The 17,597-nt window shown below is 45.5% G+C and overlaps 1 protein-coding gene across 2 annotated transcripts in view; it reads left to right on the top strand.

Annotated features, from left to right (window-relative positions):
* LOC146190527 (cleavage and polyadenylation specificity factor subunit 6-like) overlaps positions 1 to 17,597 on the top strand; it is a 54,912-nt gene that overhangs the window by 34,213 nt on the left and 3,102 nt on the right. For both annotated transcript variants that reach the window (XM_084600923.1, XM_084600922.1), the window contains exons 13-18: positions 4,521 to 4,689; positions 6,881 to 6,904; positions 9,031 to 9,066; positions 11,271 to 11,383; positions 12,910 to 13,057; positions 15,400 to 15,605. In XM_084600923.1, the coding sequence (XP_084457049.1) occupies positions 4,521 to 4,689; positions 6,881 to 6,904; positions 9,031 to 9,066; positions 11,271 to 11,383; positions 12,910 to 13,057; positions 15,400 to 15,589 (680 nt within the window). In that variant the 3' untranslated portion in view covers positions 15,590 to 15,605. The remainder of the gene's footprint in view (positions 1 to 4,520; positions 4,690 to 6,880; positions 6,905 to 9,030; positions 9,067 to 11,270; positions 11,384 to 12,909; positions 13,058 to 15,399; positions 15,606 to 17,597) is intronic.

Below are 17,597 nucleotides of genomic sequence, written 5' to 3'. Positions count from 1 at the left end.
CATTGATTTAATGCACTTACTTTTTGTGTTTGCAAAGCGAAATTGCCAAAAAGCCCCATAAGAAGTACCCTTGAATTATTATTTCAATCTTCAGCAGTCCCTGAGCCAGCGTAGCTATTAAAAATCCAAGTACAGATTTCAAATCGGCATGAAAAACTGATCAAGACTGAAATGTTTGTTAGATTGGACCAATAAGGAAAAAAATATATTTTAAGACCCACTTCCCCTTTTAAGTACATATTTTTTGGAGAAACTCTATAGGTTTTTTTTATTATTATTATTATTATTATTATTTACAAAAAGGACTTGCATGAAACCGTGTGGAGCTGTCATATTGCTGGTGTCTACAGTAAACTGTCGTTAATGTGGTGTTCAGGAGACCAGAAAAAAATGTCCAAATTAACCGAAAGTTTGAAATATCGAATGGCTTTAAAAAAAAAAAAAAAATGCTGAAAAGCCTTTGCATCCTAGTAATTGTATCTGATGACCACCTGCATGACGGTTGTCTGCATCTGAGATTGAACCGAAGTGAGAACGATGCCTTTTCCCGTTTTTTTTTTTTTTTTTTTTTTTTTTTTTTTTTTTTTTAAGGGTTCTGCTTTGCACACACTGTCTGGAAGACCCTTCACAAAGTGTCCCCACTGCATTTTTGAGGATGTGGTCAAGCATTGCGATGAAACTGCAGTGAATTTGAAAATGTTTGCATATTCAGAAATTTTGAATAACAAACGTACGATTTGTATTTTAAATTTCGAATACTCGCACGGCCTTAGATTTTCGTACTTGGGAACAATATTTATCGCATGATTGGTTTGATTCATGTGTTTATGACCGTGACTAATCAAACCAAAGTGGTCACTCAGTGCCTGCATCTTAATTCAATTTTATTCAACATCGTGGAGACGTTGGGTGCGCCGACAAAAAGCCAGAAAAAGGCTTGACAGAGGTCGACGCACCCTACAAAGAATTTACAGCAGTATGCGCAAACAAGCATTAATTACATAATGAAGTAACAATCTCTACAATACAATAATAGCAGCTAGGTGTATATGAAAAGGGTATAAAGCAGAACGTGAAACACTTAAAATACCTAATACAGTTGAATCTCGATATAATGAAGTCCTACTTGCAGCCGAAAATTTCGTTACATCGCGAATTTCGTTGCGACGAGGTTCCCATGTTTCAGCTGTCAAAATAAAGTGTAACTGGTTTGTGGAACACTGCTAGTTGATGGGAACTTGTAAAACACTTATTGAGGAAATACGCAAGAAAATCTAGTAATAGTAGCGCTAACAAGGGCACCGGATGTTTTTTTTTCTATATCACAGAGCATAATGAGTGATAGCAAACACCGCGACGGCATCATTTTTCTCCGTGTGCGCATAGCAAAGAACGAGCGCAGTGCCTAGTACTCTAAGTCGCCACAAGATGTCGCCACCGGTATCATCATCATCATTAAACATTTGCCGGCAGGGACGCATCAATGAGAAAAAAAAGAATGAAAAATATGTTCGCGTCGCTCACGCAGGCGCAGCTACCTTGGGCGTGGCTCGTTCTTGCTGACGGCGGGCGAACGCTTATGTGACGGTTAAGTGAACGGTTTCTTTCAGTGCTTAATTACGTCGCTTTTCTTGCTCTGCACTTTATTTATTCGCTGTATGCGACCAGGGCACGATTTATTTTATTTTGCTTTCGCCGCTCGCCCGTTTTAACGGTACGGTCACACTAGCTCTATCAGTTTGTCAACATTGGACTTTTTTTTTTTTCTACGAGCACATCGCACGCAAAAAAAAAGATGCTGCAAGAAAATTCAGTTTACTTACTCAATGGTCGTGTTATTCATGGAATTACGAGACTGTTTCATGAAAAAAAAAGTTTATTGGGAAGTACGTGCAGTCGATCCAGTTCATGTGGCAGCAAAGAACTCCATCAACTTCAACTGACGCTTTTTAATAAGCGTCGGCATTATAAGGCGCTCGTATGTAGACAGGGCTACCAAGGCCTGCTCATGTGAATGCGCTCCCGCGTGCGCACGCAGAACATCCAGCGCATCCATGACTTGCGTCGGTGTAGGCGCGCTGCTCGCCACATGGGCATCTTGGTCAGAGTCGTCATCCTCTATTCCCGTGTCGGTGACACTCTGAATTACAGCGGCATCATCCAACTCTTCGGTTGTAAGAGCACAAGCGTCGCTGAAAACAGCGTCACGTCGCTGGGAGCACCACCCTGATCGCAGAGCAGCTGCCACGAGTCACCGACGTCTGTGCTGGACGTGGTTGGCATGCTTTCGTAGTCGTCGTTATTAGCTTCGCAACCCAGTTCTTGGCTTGAGTGCATGCCATCCTTGAAGCCCGCCTTTTTGAAGCAGTTCGCTATAATCGCACTGCTCGTGGACTCCCATGACCACGATAGCATCATGAATACGTCGATTTTGGTCTCTCTTTTGAGCTCAATGTTCAGCAGCAGCCTTTCAATCACCCGCTTGCGGTACGAACACTTCACGCTGTTAATAATACCCTGGTCCAGTGGTTGTATCAGGGAAGTGCAATTTGCGGGAAAATATTCTAGCTCGACGTTGGTGAGCGCATGGTCTTGAACATGATGCGTGGAGCAGTTGTCCACAAGTAGGCAGATGCTTCTTTCCTGCTTGCTCATTTCAGCATCCAAGTCCTTCAGCCATTTTGTGAACAAATCCCGCGTCATCCACGCCTTCGTGTTTGACGTGTATTTCACAGGCATCGTTTTCTTTCCGCTAAAGCAGCGCGGCTTCTCACTTGTTCCAATTACGAATGGCACGCGCTTATCGCTGCCATTCATGTTGGCACAGAAAAGAACAGTTAAACGCTGCTTACTGTGCTTGTCACCATGGCATTTTTCATTTCGCAGCGCCAATGTTTTCTTTGGCAACAGCTGATAGAAAAATGCTGTCTCGTCGGCATTGTAAATGTCGGCGACGTCGAAACGTGCCAAAATGCCCGGGACACGATCACGCAGCCAGTCAGATGCTCCAATCTCGTTCGCCTCGGCTGACTCGCCGCTGGCCACCTTTCCAACAATGTTGTGCCTCTCCTTAAATCGTTGGAGCCACCCGCTGCTGGCTTTGAAGTTGTCGCACCCAAGAATGCAAGCGAAGTTCAGGGCCTTCTGTTGTAGAATGGCCCTGCTCAACGGCATGTTTTTGGCACGCACATCCAAGAACCACGTGAAGAGGGCCTTTTCTACGTCGACGTAGCCTGCCTCCTTTGATCTTATCCGCTGCAGGCCCGAGCCACCCGCACTAACGGCAGTCATAATGCTGTCTTTCAATTTAAGAATCGTAGACAGTGAACTCTTCGAAAGTCCATACCTTTCGGCAACAGTCTTCTTCTTTTCGCCGTTCATTCAGTGATGATCTTGGCTTTCATGTCCATAGGCAAAACTTTTCTCTTGCGAGGAGCACTCATCATGGACACGAAACTCGCTGCACAATGAACGGAGCCAAGTCGAAGAAACGCTGCTGCTGTTCGTAGGCCTCAGTCCATGGAGGAAGGTCAGTCGAACTCAACAACGTGACGCTCTTTGTCAGCCTCCTCAGGCCTCACATACGCGTATTTCCGGTTTGCGCTTTATCTCCGACCACGGTGTCTCCGACTGGCCAGTGGCGTCATGGCGTGACGCATCTTGAAACTTCCGTGCCGCGGGTTTCGTATGCGTACGACAGATGGCGCGGCTGTACGTTCTCGCAGATTCCCAGATTGCCAGCAAAATTGCCAGTAAAAGGGCAAATACAAAATACGTTTTGTCTCGGCTAAACTTTTATCTCTCACTCGATTATGAAAGTCGCTCCTGGCACATGCATGCGATGCGCAAGGACTTCGTTACATCGAAAGTGCGGTACAAAATTACTTCGTTAAATCGCGAAAAAAATACATCGTTTTCAATGGGGAAGTGATTGGGAAATGAAAAAACTGCATTACGTTGCGAATTTCGTTACATTGAGGTTCGTTACATCGAGGTTCAACTGTAATACACACAAAAAAAAAACTAGTAGAAATGACAGTGATGCAACATTGTTGATAGTGTTTTGTATACACTATCAACAATGTTGCATCTCTTCTGTGAATGCTTTTTTACTTTTTAACTGGCAGGCAGCTAGACTTTGCAAAGTTTGGGAAACATAGGGAAGCGTATAGCTCAATGTGGCCTGAGCAGTTTCGTAAAATAGTGGGTACTGGCTAGCTAGCAGTGCGGTGTGTGTGTGTGTAGGTTTGGTTAAGCGGCAGGATGTAATGTAAGATCAATGTGATTGCGCACTGTAGGATAAAGTCACTCTTTTTCAAACAGTAAACGAGGCTTTGTTCATTATCGCAAAGAAAAGCATCATATCTTGTAATATACCAAAGCGCTTGGCCGCCAACATGAGAACCTAAATGGGAAGCTGTCCACCTTAGGGGCTCTGGGGCCAAGCTCGTATCAAATGACATGCACGTTGTGTGAAAAGGGGGCGAACTTGGTTTCCTTCCGCCTTGTGGTGCCCCCAGTGGTGCCGGCGACCAACGTGCCCCCGCCAGCACCCCACGTGAACCCAGCCTTTTTCCCGCAACATGCCGGGCTGCCCCCACCACCGACGTCGTCACAACCGTCAGACCCATACGGCAGACCTCCTCCCACTCAGTACACCCACGACTACCGCGGCCCAGCCAACGACAGGTCAGTCACCAGGCCTCGACTAGGCCTCCTTTCTTATGCATCTTTCTTCGCATCGTTTTGTGCTTGACTCTCGCGCGCGTACACGCACGTGCATTGGAAATCACCTTCACCCGCCTGTCTGGATAACACAGTCTGCTTCCTTCGCCACATTTTGGTGCTTACTGTGCTGCTGCATTGTGCTTTTCCTTTTTGTATTGCTGAGCAGGCTGGGGTGGAAGTGCTGCTCCATTCTGCTCTAAACCGCTTTCCCTGCTCCATCCTGCTCCAAAATGCAATATTGCTCAAAAACTGCTCCAAACTGGCTATTTTGATGTTCTGCCATCAAATTTAACAGAATACGGGAACAATGTCATTGCATCAGTGGCAAAGATATAAAGCATCTTGCACTGGGCTTAATACAAATGAAATTTTTGCAAGGGGAGGAAGCGTGGAGCATAATAAATATTTGTTCGCTAGTAAATTAAGTATGAGCCACCGGCGATTGGCAATAATTGCAAAAACATAATGTACTGTGCATGGGACGTAGCACCCCCTCTCAGCCTTTTGAGTCGCCGGTGGAGAGAAGTGAGATCAGCAAGCGAAGCAGGTAAACTACTGTAAGAGGTTAGGAAGAAAACTTGTCCCGACTACAGAAACTGCATGAGTTATTCTAATGGTTCTGCTGTGAAAACAAGCAGGTCAAGCCATGACTTTCCTTTGCTGATTGAAGCGGTAGTTGCACGACGCAACATGCATTGGTGATGCGTCGTGCTACGCCACCGCCATTGCCTGTCGTTGCCGCTGGCGTACCCGGCATGATGTGGTGACAGACTTGGCGACAGAGCAGCGCGGTTTCAGTTTTACTCTGTTATACCTCGTTGTTCGGTCAAGGGGAGTATAGTACAGTTATGCTAGTGTTGCCTTTCTAACACTAAACAGCATGAAGTACGATAAAACGATGATAAAAATTCTCGTAATGCATTGCTTTTCTAAGGGACAGCGTAGTGGTGCGCCAGACTTGCAATAAGTGACTTTCTCCCATCTCTTACGAAAATTAATGTCTTGCCACAGCAGCCTTTCTTTCCTTTATTACCTTACCAAGCTTTTAGTGAACTGTCTCAATGCGCACGTATATATATGCACGAACGTGCACGGATCAGATGGAGCGAACGTCTGCTGGGGCCGCATTCCGAGTTTGTGTCATTATTGAAAGTGTCGCAACCTTCCAGGCCTCGAGTCGTCTGATTGGTGGAGACGCCGGAACCAGAGTGACATCCAGTTCGGCATTTTTACCAATCATACGACTCGAGGTCGGAAATGTGGCGACACTTTCAATAATTACGCTAACTCGGAATACGGTCCCAGGTTCTTCCCTCAAACTGGGTCAGGCAAACAAACTTGACTTGCAAAAAAGACAGAACGGAAGTTGCATACCCCAAAGCTTTTGGTGATTGGCTGCCTCGCAAGCTGCTTTCAGGTGGCAGGTGAAATTTTTTATAACCCAGAACCTGAGCGACTCAACGAGCGGCAATGCTTTGGCGGCGTGTTGCGTTGCCTCAAATTGTCGCCTCATGTGGTTATCACTATAGTGCATGGTAGATGACCACTGGCCTTAACAACTCTAAAACGGCGTGCGGGGCAAGCTGCATTTAATTGGAGGCAGCGCATAGAGCTTGGCCTCGCAGGAGGAAACTGCACTCGCAGGCGGCTTTTTTGTTCTTCGAGTGATAAGCCTGCAAACAGTGCAGAACCAGGGGCTGATGAATTGAAAGTTTGCATGCTGTTAGCAGTGTGTCCTTATTTTCTGCTGCTTTACTCGTTCAGTGTTTCTTGGGCACCTTGCTTTTTTGTTTGTGGGGTCTGCTTTTGATGTGCATCACTTGTGGGTAAATTTGACATGGGAAAAGGATTGAGCTGAGGCTAGCTTAATTCAGTCTTCTTTTCCCTGACTGTCAATGGCTGCTTATGCAGCCAGTATTTAGTTTTTTGAAAGGTTGTCACTGCCGTGCATCAGGCTGCTATGTCCTCTGTTGATATCTCTTATGTGTGCTCCATGTTGTGCTTATGCTTGCCTCTACATGGGGCATCTGTTTTTGCTGTTCTGTTCTGGGTTTGCTAATCTGCATTGGCTTCTTTATTTTACTTTTTTATTTTGGTGTACTACTTACTTTTTCCTTTCTTCTGATCTTTTTTTTCCCCCTCCGTCTTCTAGCCTCCCTTATTCAGTAGATCCGAGGCAAGTACCTAGCACATCCTGTTTGAACGTACTTCTTATTTCTTAATTTAGTTTACTAAATATTAGACTAAACTATAGGTGTATTGCTGTGACATACTTATTTGGAGATGGGATTCCTCACAGCATGTTGAATCGTTTGGCATAAAAGGAAGGGAAAAAAAGGGGGGGGGGGGAGTTGTTTCAGGTTAATGTTTAGCGCTAATAAAGTTACCATTAATTTGTGGGTGAAATTCCTCACAGCATGCTGAGTTGTGTGGTGGAAAAGGTTGTTTCAGGTTAAAAAAAAAGCACGTGCATGAGTACAAATATGTAGTTGCATTACTAGTGATGGTTCTGCTTTAATATCGTTGCATCAGAGCCGCCAGCATCATCTATTGGTTTTTGCCTTTAAAAGCATAGTGCGTAAAATACATGCGACATAATTGTTCAAAGTAACGCAATGGTTTACTGCTGGAAGGGCAAGATGTCATGGGTCAAGCATAGGAGGAATGCCTGCCCCGTCATATTCATTCCAGGCTTTAAGACCACAGAACTGTTTTCTTCCTAAACTGAATCAAAAATAAAAAAGGACTCACTGCTGAGAATTTTTGTGCGGAAACGATGCACACATGCATGTGCATGTCTGGTAGGGGACATAGCAGTCACCAGTGGATTTGTACTATTCTGGAATAGCCTAAATGTTTGTGTGTAATGTGTGGTGAGCTCTTTGTTGCACGCATCATTATATCAGGGTTTCTTTTTTTTTTCTTTTGTGTTTGCAATATGAAATGAGTGGTTCTTTCATATCTGTTGCTTCATGATGGTCTGCTAAGAGGCAGTCGGATGGCCTTGCATGCATTTGATGCTACTGAAAGTAAAGGTCTGGTGCATGTTACAAACAAGTGCTTACACTTTTTTTCTTCTTTTGATCATGTTAAAAGATACTGCGTTACAATTAAGGTCACATATGAGTTGAGAAGATGTGGTAAGTTTTTTTACTGTCACTGTTGCGTGGCATTTGTGTGTAGCAGGCAAAATTAATGCTGATGATGAAAAAGAAAAATTGTTTGGCGTATCGAAAACAGAGATGTGAAAGCCTTGATTTTGATTGCCCATTGCTTTAGACCTTAGACCCCCCCCATCTTTTTTCTAGTTTATTGTCTAGTTTATGGGTTTTGACATCCGAATTCGACTCGGGATCGAAGGGATGCTATAGGGGAGGATGTGAAGGAGTGCAGATAATTTCGACCACCAGGGGTTCTTTAACATGCACAGGGTAGAGGTTAAGAGAGAAAGAAATCCTTTAATGAAAAACACAATTTAGCAGGCTTTTAGAAATTGCTGGCATGCTACTTTGCATAAGAAAGAGAATTTGGAAGAGAAAGACTGAAGGAGAGCGGTGTAGAGACAGCAAAAAGCTACGCAGCAGTTTGTCTTTCAGTACAAAAGAAAGGAAAAAAACATGAGCACTTGCTTTTTTACCTTACGCAACCAGCTTAATGAGGACCTCAGTTTACTGTAGAGCTGATTTACTACCTCCTAAAGAACATTTGGATGAGAATTTAAGCAACAGTGCGTGTAAGTCATAGGCAGATAGTTAAGTGAACTAGCTCTTTTAACATGAACATTCCGCAGCTGTGTGCCTCTTCAGTGGTTGAAAATAAAACAACGGGTTTCAGTCTCACGATGATGACAGGTGCAGATGGCACATTGTGGCACCTGCCACTTTAAGTGCATGTACATTTGACATGTTGTCGAAGCAGACTGTGGCCGCAGTGCCCACATGCGATTGTTCTCATCCAGTGTTCAGGCAAATTTCCAAGCCCTCCCTGGATGGCACGAGGCCAAATCTTATGCAAAAGGTGGACTTGAGCTAAGCAGGGAAACTGTGTTTCGTCAGTTTTCCTGGCAAGGGCAGACCTTTTCTGTGTTATTTATCTTTAACAGTCTTGAGGCACAGTGTATTCTGTTTGCTGTTTCTGTGTGACGTTTCTTTTTAGTTACTGGAGCGTACGTTGCATGAAATGCTGCCATGTGCGCAGCCATGTTTGCCTACTCTTTGCAGCATTCTGTCAAGAGCTCTGTCCCTGTGCGTTTTTATTTTTCGCACCTTTTAAGTTTCTTTCTCTTTGGTTCTCTCATAACAGGAGCATGTTACCAGCACCGTCATCCATACCATCAAGGTACACTCACACTTATGGACCTAATATTCTGGAATGGGCTGTGGCGGGAGCTGATAGGCTGTCTTGTGAACTTTATCCTGGCATGACATGCGGCTGGCTTGTGGGACATCGCCTGCATATTGTACTTTTATCTGAGCCAGAGAATATTTAAAAAATGGGGGGGGCCTAGTGGTTTGTCTGGAGATGGACATTTGTGTGGTAGTCCACCAATAAGAGGGAGGTACTGTGCTTCTTAGTGGAAAGATCTACAGCTTGACCGGTGCTATGGCTAGTGTGGAGTTATTGTGGTCTGATGTTGTTGGGCCTTGCTCTGTTGAAATTGTACAGTTTCTTGCTGTTGGTAACCTCCAGCACTTCTTCCTTGCAAGTGTGTTGCTTGCCTATTGCTTGTGATCCGAGCTTCGCTTGCGAAAACCCTGCTGACATGGTGCACGTATTAGGTGTAGAGCGGTAACATATCAAGTTTGTTAGGAGAGCTGCCCCTCCGGTGCATAAATATTTCTTTAATGTTAGTGACCTGGCTTCGTTCACGAATAAACACTGGGTATGCTTTTCTTCAGCAACTTCTGCTGGAGTGGGCAAGTGCGGCAGCCTACAGGATCACACGTTCACTCGGCCAGTAAAGAAATCGAGAGCAGTCATGTCAGTCTGAAGACAATTGATCAATTTGCTTCTAAGCCTGGGTGCATGCCTTTTTACTTTTATATTTTCGTTTGGCAGTGAGAGACAGCATTACAGGAAAGGCCGCGAAATTTAGTGCACATTACAAGCAAACATTGTGTCATGGATGCCAAGATCAATTAATGAAGTAAATTTACTGTAATTACTTATCTTTTTTATTTTATTTTACTAAGTAATGTATTATTATTATTATTAAAGAAAAGATAATATCAGTTTTGGGGGCTTCGTTACGTGGGTGGAGGGGTTACGGCAGACCTTTTTTGTCCGTTTGTCCATCCATCCACCAGCAGTAGCACGCGGTCAGCCTCTGATCATGTCAGCAGTTGCTAGCTATGTTCGCTTCAAACGGAATTGGCTGTTATCACTGCGTGATCCTTTGACTTTGTGATAGTGGCTCTCAATCATGACAGGATAAAGCACTTTCCTAAAGGTGACACTCCAAAATGTTATTGGCAGGCTGATAAAGTCTCCACTACAGACTGCAACAATGACTGCGTGAAACTGAAGGATGCACAAAAAAAAATGGAGAACACTTTTGTTAAGAAAAGTACATTCTCAATGACAGAACCTAATTGGGAGGGGGGGGGGGGGGGGGGCTGATTATGTGAGTAAATACAGTACTTCTAAACGATGGCAGAAATTAAATAAGTGGCTGAGCTTTGCATCAAGTGCACCATTTTGTGTTCTGAAGTGCACCGTTTTGTGTTCGGCCGTGCTGTTCCAGGCACTGTAGAGACCAACATGACAGGCGTGACATGAAGAAGCAAGCCTTTTCATCCTCAAAGTATTTATGCTACGAATGCTCTCTGTGTGCTGACCACTAAACTAACACATCTTATGGCTTCCCACTAACAGCATGCAAAGTGTGCTCATGCAGGCTTTCAGTGTGACTAACATGAGGAGGAACAGTGTACTGTTCGTTTGTAAATGTGTGTGTGTGGGGGGGGGGGGGGGGGGGGGGCTGTTGCACACTAAGGCAGTATTCGACACTAAGGTGTCGCACACTGCCTGAGCAAGTAAGTTTATTGCATAAACACAATGAGAAAATGGCAGGTGCTGTTGCAAAGCTTTCTCCAAGCCTCTCCAAGCCTTGAGAAGTGGCTTCACAATTAGCGCAGAGCACAAATTAAGTGTAACATTGTTCCAGGGGCTGCTAAAATCTTCTCGGCAAGATAAAAAATAAAAATTAAAGGTTTTTGAGTTGCATGGAACACCTGCAGTTGAGGGCATCGTGCTATGGAGGAAAACTAGACTCCCTCAGAATCTGCTCATATGAGTTGTTTTTAATTCTGTGATAGGGGTGGTTGAAGGACAGATCTAGACGGGCCACTATTACCTTTGTAGTCACCTGCCACGGTGGCGGTAAACAAAATTGTGTGTGTATGTGGCTGTAAGTCTGCAGTCTCGTTGATAGTGCTCGTTGTTGGTGGACCATCGTTGTGTTTGAGCCTGCACCTCGAAATTGTGATGCGAGTTAATCACGATGCCGTTTTTCTTCTCTGCCTTGGGTCCCACGTGTGCAGGCAAGACCCGCTGAACCCGCCCATCAACGAGGCCGAATTTGAAGAGATTATGTCCCGGAACAGGACAGTGTCGAGCAGTGCCATCGCCCGAGCCGTGGCCGACGCAAGCGCAGGCAAGTGCTGAGCCCCCGCTCTTCATTATTGTTGGCCTCAGTTCACCTGCAGTATTAGTCCAGGGCTGGTTAGCTCGAAGTATCAGTTCGTTCGGGTGTCAGAATCTTGCTTGCCTACTTTTGTTTCAGCCTTGTTTGATGCCACCCCAACCAATAAAGTTGTTTCTTGGGTTAGTTTGGTTTGGTTAGTGGGGTTTAATATCTCAAAGTGACTCAGGCTATGAGAGATGCCATTTTTTAAATGAGATTGCATTGCGCTGTCAAATGTCAGATGACATCGGGACAACAGGGGGCCTTCTGTCCTGTATGCACAAAGCGTAGACGTTGATAGAGTACTCGGTAACTGCAGTGATGTCAGTTATGACATTATTATGCAAAGAAAAGGTAGAGTACAAGACGACGTGAAAATAAGAAAGAACAGTGCCTCAACACAGCAACACACGAAGCCATGATCACACCGTGCTACCCCAGGACTCTTGACAGCTCCGGTTTGACAACACAGTGAGCAGGCGCGCACTTGGCGGCCTTGGATATGCGCGTGTCCTTGAAGGGCGCTTAGATTTGCATGCATACATTTTTAGAGCGCAGCTCTTTAGCTTATATATATAGTGGGTTCACAGGAAGGGAAAGGCGCAGTATCTGTCACACTTGTTTCTGTGGACACCTGAACTGCACCTTAAGGGAAGGAAGGAAGGTGGGAGTTAAAGTGGAAAGAGAGAAAGAGGAGCTGTAGTGGAGGGCTGCGGAGTAATTTCGACCACCTGGGGATCTTTAACGTGCTCTGACATTGCACAGCACACGGACGCCTCGCTCTTTAGCGCCCGTTCCTGCGTTTTGCGTCACTATCGTCCCTCGTAACCAGCTCCGGCTGCGGAGCTGGTTACGATAGATGGGGGCCTCAAGCATGATATTTTTGCACAGCCTGGAGCAAGTCGTGCATTCACAAGTTCGCGCTACGGTTGGTTGTGTTACAACTGGCAGTGTCGTTCAGTCACTGTAATGAGTTCAAGGAGTTGGTTGGCAAACAGGAGCAGGCTTTGGCTCGTTAGAATTTTACGACTTTAAGCACCTTCTTATTATTCTCAAGGTTGAACAGGTGAAGTCTTACCGAGCCTCCTTGTGTCATGCAGTGCTCACTAAGCAGACAGGTAGTAATCGCTGTTAAAGCTCTGTTGGTGCTGGTCATTGCGCTTCACGTTACCTGGCCCGTTGTGAGCCCTGTGGCATCCTGTCTTGTGAAGGTGTGTTCTGTGAGAATTGTGCCGGCACTGTGGTCGAGTTCTCAATCCGTGCCACAAAAATGCGCAGGCGCTTGCTTACTTTTGTTCGAAAGGCAGAATCTCGGGGGAGGGGTGTGATCATTCAACTTCGAATGTAGTAATGCAGCTGTCTTCTTCTCTCAGGTCGTGTTGTTTGCAAAGACCATGCCTCTTGTTATGTCTGAAATCGGTTCTTTTAGCCTGCCACTTATTTTGTTGTTGTTTGATTGTGTTGCCCCATGCGGTGTGTTGCAAACGCGTGCGCAGGTGAATTTGCCAGTGCCATTGAAACCCTGGTGACCGCCATTTCGCTCATCAAGCAGTCCAAGGTGGCCAACGATGACCGCTGCAAGATTCTGATAAGCTCTCTGCAGGACACCCTGCACGGGATCGAGTCAAAATCCTACAGCTCCAGGCAAGTGCTTCCTCTTTATGGGTGTGCGCGATGCCTGAGAGGCGAATTACTGTTTTTTGAAAAAAATCAAGGCTTGGTTGGAGTCAAGTGTATAGTAGATACAAAAAAAAAAAAAAGAATTTTAGTGTTTACACAAGCCGGTTATACTATTGAAGCGTTTTTTTTTTTTTTTTTCTTCTTCTTCTTCTTCTTCTTCTTTCTGTTCACATAGCTCAAAATGCATAAAGAAGCCAAAGAAAACTTCAAAAAGTTCAGTATTTTGATTGTTAGAATCGCCCATTTGTTTGCATGTCAGAGCCATCTAGGGGCAGCAGCAGAAACAAGCGGCTGAAAGGCGTATGACTGACACGCGATTGAGCGATTGCCCGACCATGCCTTGCACCCCTTCCACAATTTTTGGGGACGGTCACGCACTTCATCTCATGAGCCTGTGTTGACGCCGTTAACAAAAGCTCGAAAGCAGTTTTGCTTTAGACAAAAATCAGGATATTTAGGAATCGTTGCAGACATAGGTGTTGCGTCTAGCAGCCTGTCAACAGTCTTGAACACAAGTACAAGATTGAAAGCCAACCAAGAAATTGGTGATAAGTAGGGAAGATGACAGCAAACCGGGAAGCCAGAAGCTCACTCTAAAACAGAGCAGAGGCCAGCGACATGCTGGAAATTTTAAGGGCTAGCTAGAGGAGTTAGTTCATTTATTTATTTATTTATCCCATTACCCGCCGCACTATAGATGACTTTAGAGTGAGGGAGGTTACAATGAAAGGGGACAAAAGAAAAACTATGCAGGTGATCTGCCATGTGAAGTCAATCTCTGATAACATAAAAAGACATGCTAGCAACAAAAAAAAAATCTTGAAAAGAAAGCAACTATTTCATTGTATACACACATGTGTTTAGTGTTAAGCAATTGCAAAAGAAAGAAACAAACATGCAATGAGTTCAAAACAAAAAGTATCATTTTTAGTTATGGGGACCACGTCTCGGGGTAACCAATTCCAGTCTGAAATTGTTTGGGGAAAGAATTTCATATTAAATCTGTTTTACACCTTATTTCTCTTAATTTGTTGGCATGGTCTTGTAAAGAAACATAATTGGGGAAAAGTAAATACTGTATTTACTCCCATAAGGCTCGCACATTTTTTCGCGGAAAATTGATGCGAAGTTGGGGGGTGCGGTAATTATGCGGGGAAAATTTTCGACCAACTGTTTTGAAGCGCTAAAAGCAAATTTAAATAGATGTGAATTGGGATTCTTAGGCCATATTGTAAATATAACCAAAACATTACTTTCAAGCAGAACTTACCCTTGTTATAAAAGTACAGGGTCGGTCGCCAAGAACACTTCATTTACCGCACGAAGCCTCATCGCTCCCCGCGTTGCATGGTATAATGTTCACAGCAGACCCTACAGTTCCACTCTTGATGAGAGACTTGATCCGAATCCGTGCTGACACTGCAATCGCTGTCTCCAGTAACGTACTACACAGAACTGGATGCCGAAGTGCCTGCTGGCAGCACGGTTGCTATGCACATACTCGAAAGTTTTCAGCTTAAAAGCAGCTGTATAGCTTGCATACCGCCCCATCGCGATGCGGTACCAAGAACACAGTAGACGGTGGAACAAAGCAAGTAACACTGACGGAACGAAGGAACAATGACGAGACGCGGAGACACCTCTGAAAATGGCGACAACTACAAGCATCTTGGAGGTAAAAAAAAAAAAAAAAAGACGCGCGTAGCTTCATGATGATGATCTACCCGAACATGCTATCTCCACCTAGTGTGCGCGCACACAACGAGGCCAGCTAGGTTCAGTAGCTCTCCAAAGATGGCACTTGCTACTACTAGCAGACTCTCGTGGTGGTAATACTGGTGGTGCGATGATTACGCAAGGAAACAAAAATTCCAATTTTTACGCCCTGAGGCGTGTGAGCATTACACGAGTAAATATGGTACTTATCACTCTGTATATCTGTTTGAGAATAAAAAGATATTATGAATTTGGGAAAGCCTGAAGGTTTAGAAATCACTGCAATTCATTAGTGTACGGTCGTAACTTGCCCAGTTGTACAAAAGAAATGTTACATACGTACCTTTAAAGCTGGGCCAAGTCATATGAACCGTTCTTCGCAGTTCACACACCGAACGCAGCGCACACCAAGCTCATGCTCGCGTGCCGCATGCGCACATGCCCTACATGGCAATGGCATGCACTTATGCGGTGCTTGCAGTCATTGCCATTCAGACAGTGGGTGCAGTATGCAGGCAACGTAAGCTGACTGTACTCCTTGCAAAGCTGCTGTGAACGTTGCCTAATGGCCTTGTTCTTCCACTTTGCAGAAGCAAGGACCGCCCACGCTCCAGGGAGAGGGACCGGTCACGAGAGCGCTCATCACGCCGAGAGAAGTCAAGCAGGCGAGATCGGTCACGCAGCCGTGAGCGCGACTACAGAGACCGCAGCCGGGAGAGGGACCGCTACCACGAGGACCGCTACCGGGACAAGGAGAGGGAGCATCGCAGTCGCCACTGAGATGGTCTCTGTGAAGGTGCGTCCCAGAGCATCACTATCTCCTTCTCTGGTTTACTCCACATTCGTCCCTACGAGGAGGGACAAAGCTGCCGGGTCTGTCTTGCGTGCAGCCGAAATTATGGTGCTGTGCATTGTGAGCCAACGTTGGCCTCGAGCTATGCAGTGTTCCTTTTACAAACATTCTCTGCGCTGGAAATGGATGGGGGATGCAGGCTGCTCCTTACTAACAGCTGATATCGAAGCTGGGAGGGGCCAGGCAAGATATTCGGAGTGCGGCCGGATTCCCTATGACGTCGGCTATGGCCACGCCACGTTGATTGCTATTCATAAAAATTCGGCCAACACACATGGGGCTTGAATGACTGTCAAGTGTGAGGATGCTGCCTCATATCACAGACAGGCAGACGTGTCACTCCGGCTTTTTATGAAACCCCTCAACTGCCTTCTTTCAATAGTTACATTTTCTACAAAAGATGGAACTGAAAAATTAAAACTTTGCTCTGCTCAAGGCAGCCTACAAAACTGTGGTGCGTGCAACACCACGGAGTGGCGCAAGAAACAGTCATAAACCAAGAAGATGTCATGGAAGTTATCGCCCATATTGCAATCTGTTATTCACTATTTGGCATTACAGTGAAAGCTCGTTAATTCACAACTCGTTAATTCGAAATTTTGGATAATTTGAAATAGTCATCGTGGTCCGGTCCGCAGTGCATAGAAGTCTATGCGCGTAACAGCTCGTTAATTCACTCAAAAATTGGCGCCGCCACCCATAATTCGAACTGCGCGCCGCCAAGCGGCGCTGTTAAAAACCATCGTTGGAAGCTTTCACGGCAGAACGATAGATGGCACAACCATCGGGGCGCCGCTAGGGTGCTGGAACAAGTACTAAACAGTCTTTCCTGCCGCGACTCCTTCGAGGAACGACGTTTTAGTGTTATCGACCACGGTTTCGTGTTGCATTTCATGAGCCCTCGTTTTGCACGCCGCTTGTTGTGAGCTTGTGTCCGCGAGATGTGTTCGCGTGGGAAATACTGTGCCAAGACGGTGAAGGAGAAAGTGGCTATTTTACGCGAGGTGGATGAACGGAAGGCCAGCAAAGTGGAAATCGCGAAAAAGCACGGGATTCCACCAAGCACGTTGTCGACGTGCGTCCGAAATAGGAAGGCCATCGAGGATGCCTATGAAGCCGAAGATTTCGCCAGCAACAGAAAAAGGCTTCGGTTAGCCAAGTATCCGGAAATTGAGACCGCTGTGATCACGTGGGTGAAAGAAATGAGAAGCGCTGACATTCCACTGATCGGCCCAATTATCATGGCGAAGGCGGCCGATTTCGCCCTGCGCTTGAATGTGGAAGATTTTGTCGCCTCTGAAGGATGGTTTCACCGCTTTAGAGACAGACATAATCTTGTCTTGACATTGTCGCTGAAATTGTTGGGGAGCAGTCTGTCCCAGAAGAGGCAGAAGACGAGGACGACGACAAGGAGCAAGAGCCCGTGCGTCCATCCGCGGCAGAAGTTATGGGAGCGCTGAATGTCGCGCGCCTTTTCTTCAGCTTTGAAGAGGGGGAAGAAGACTCCCTGCGTCGCATTCGCATGCTAGAAGACCGAGTGAGTATGGTAGCCCTCAGAGAGAAGAAGCAGAAGATGATAACAGACTTTTTTGCTAAATAAATGTTTTTCGTGCCCTCCGGGCATCAAACGCCTTCATTTTTGCTCACTTTCATTAGTTCGAATTTTGGTTAATTCGAACTGGCCCGGCGGCCCCGTAGAATTCGAATTAACGAGCTTTTACTGTACTATAAATTATTAGACTTACCGTATAAACCGGAATACAGGTCGAGATTTTTTTTTTTGAAGAAAGCCTAAAGTCACCCCTTGTCTTGTATGCGGTCTTTAGCAGAATTTAAGGCACAGCCTGGCAACATGTGGCAACCCTGCTTGCAAACAGACAGCCAAAGCTGTATCGACACCCTGCAGTTGCTGGAACGTTTTTTTTAATTCTTTGC

Source organism: Amblyomma maculatum, chromosome 4 (genome assembly GCF_055883805.1).
Source record: "Amblyomma maculatum isolate TAMU_Amacu chromosome 4, ASM5588380v1, whole genome shotgun sequence".
NCBI lineage: Eukaryota > Metazoa > Arthropoda > Arachnida > Ixodida > Ixodidae > Amblyomma > Amblyomma maculatum.
This window is presented reverse-complemented; position numbering and strand designations above follow the sequence as displayed.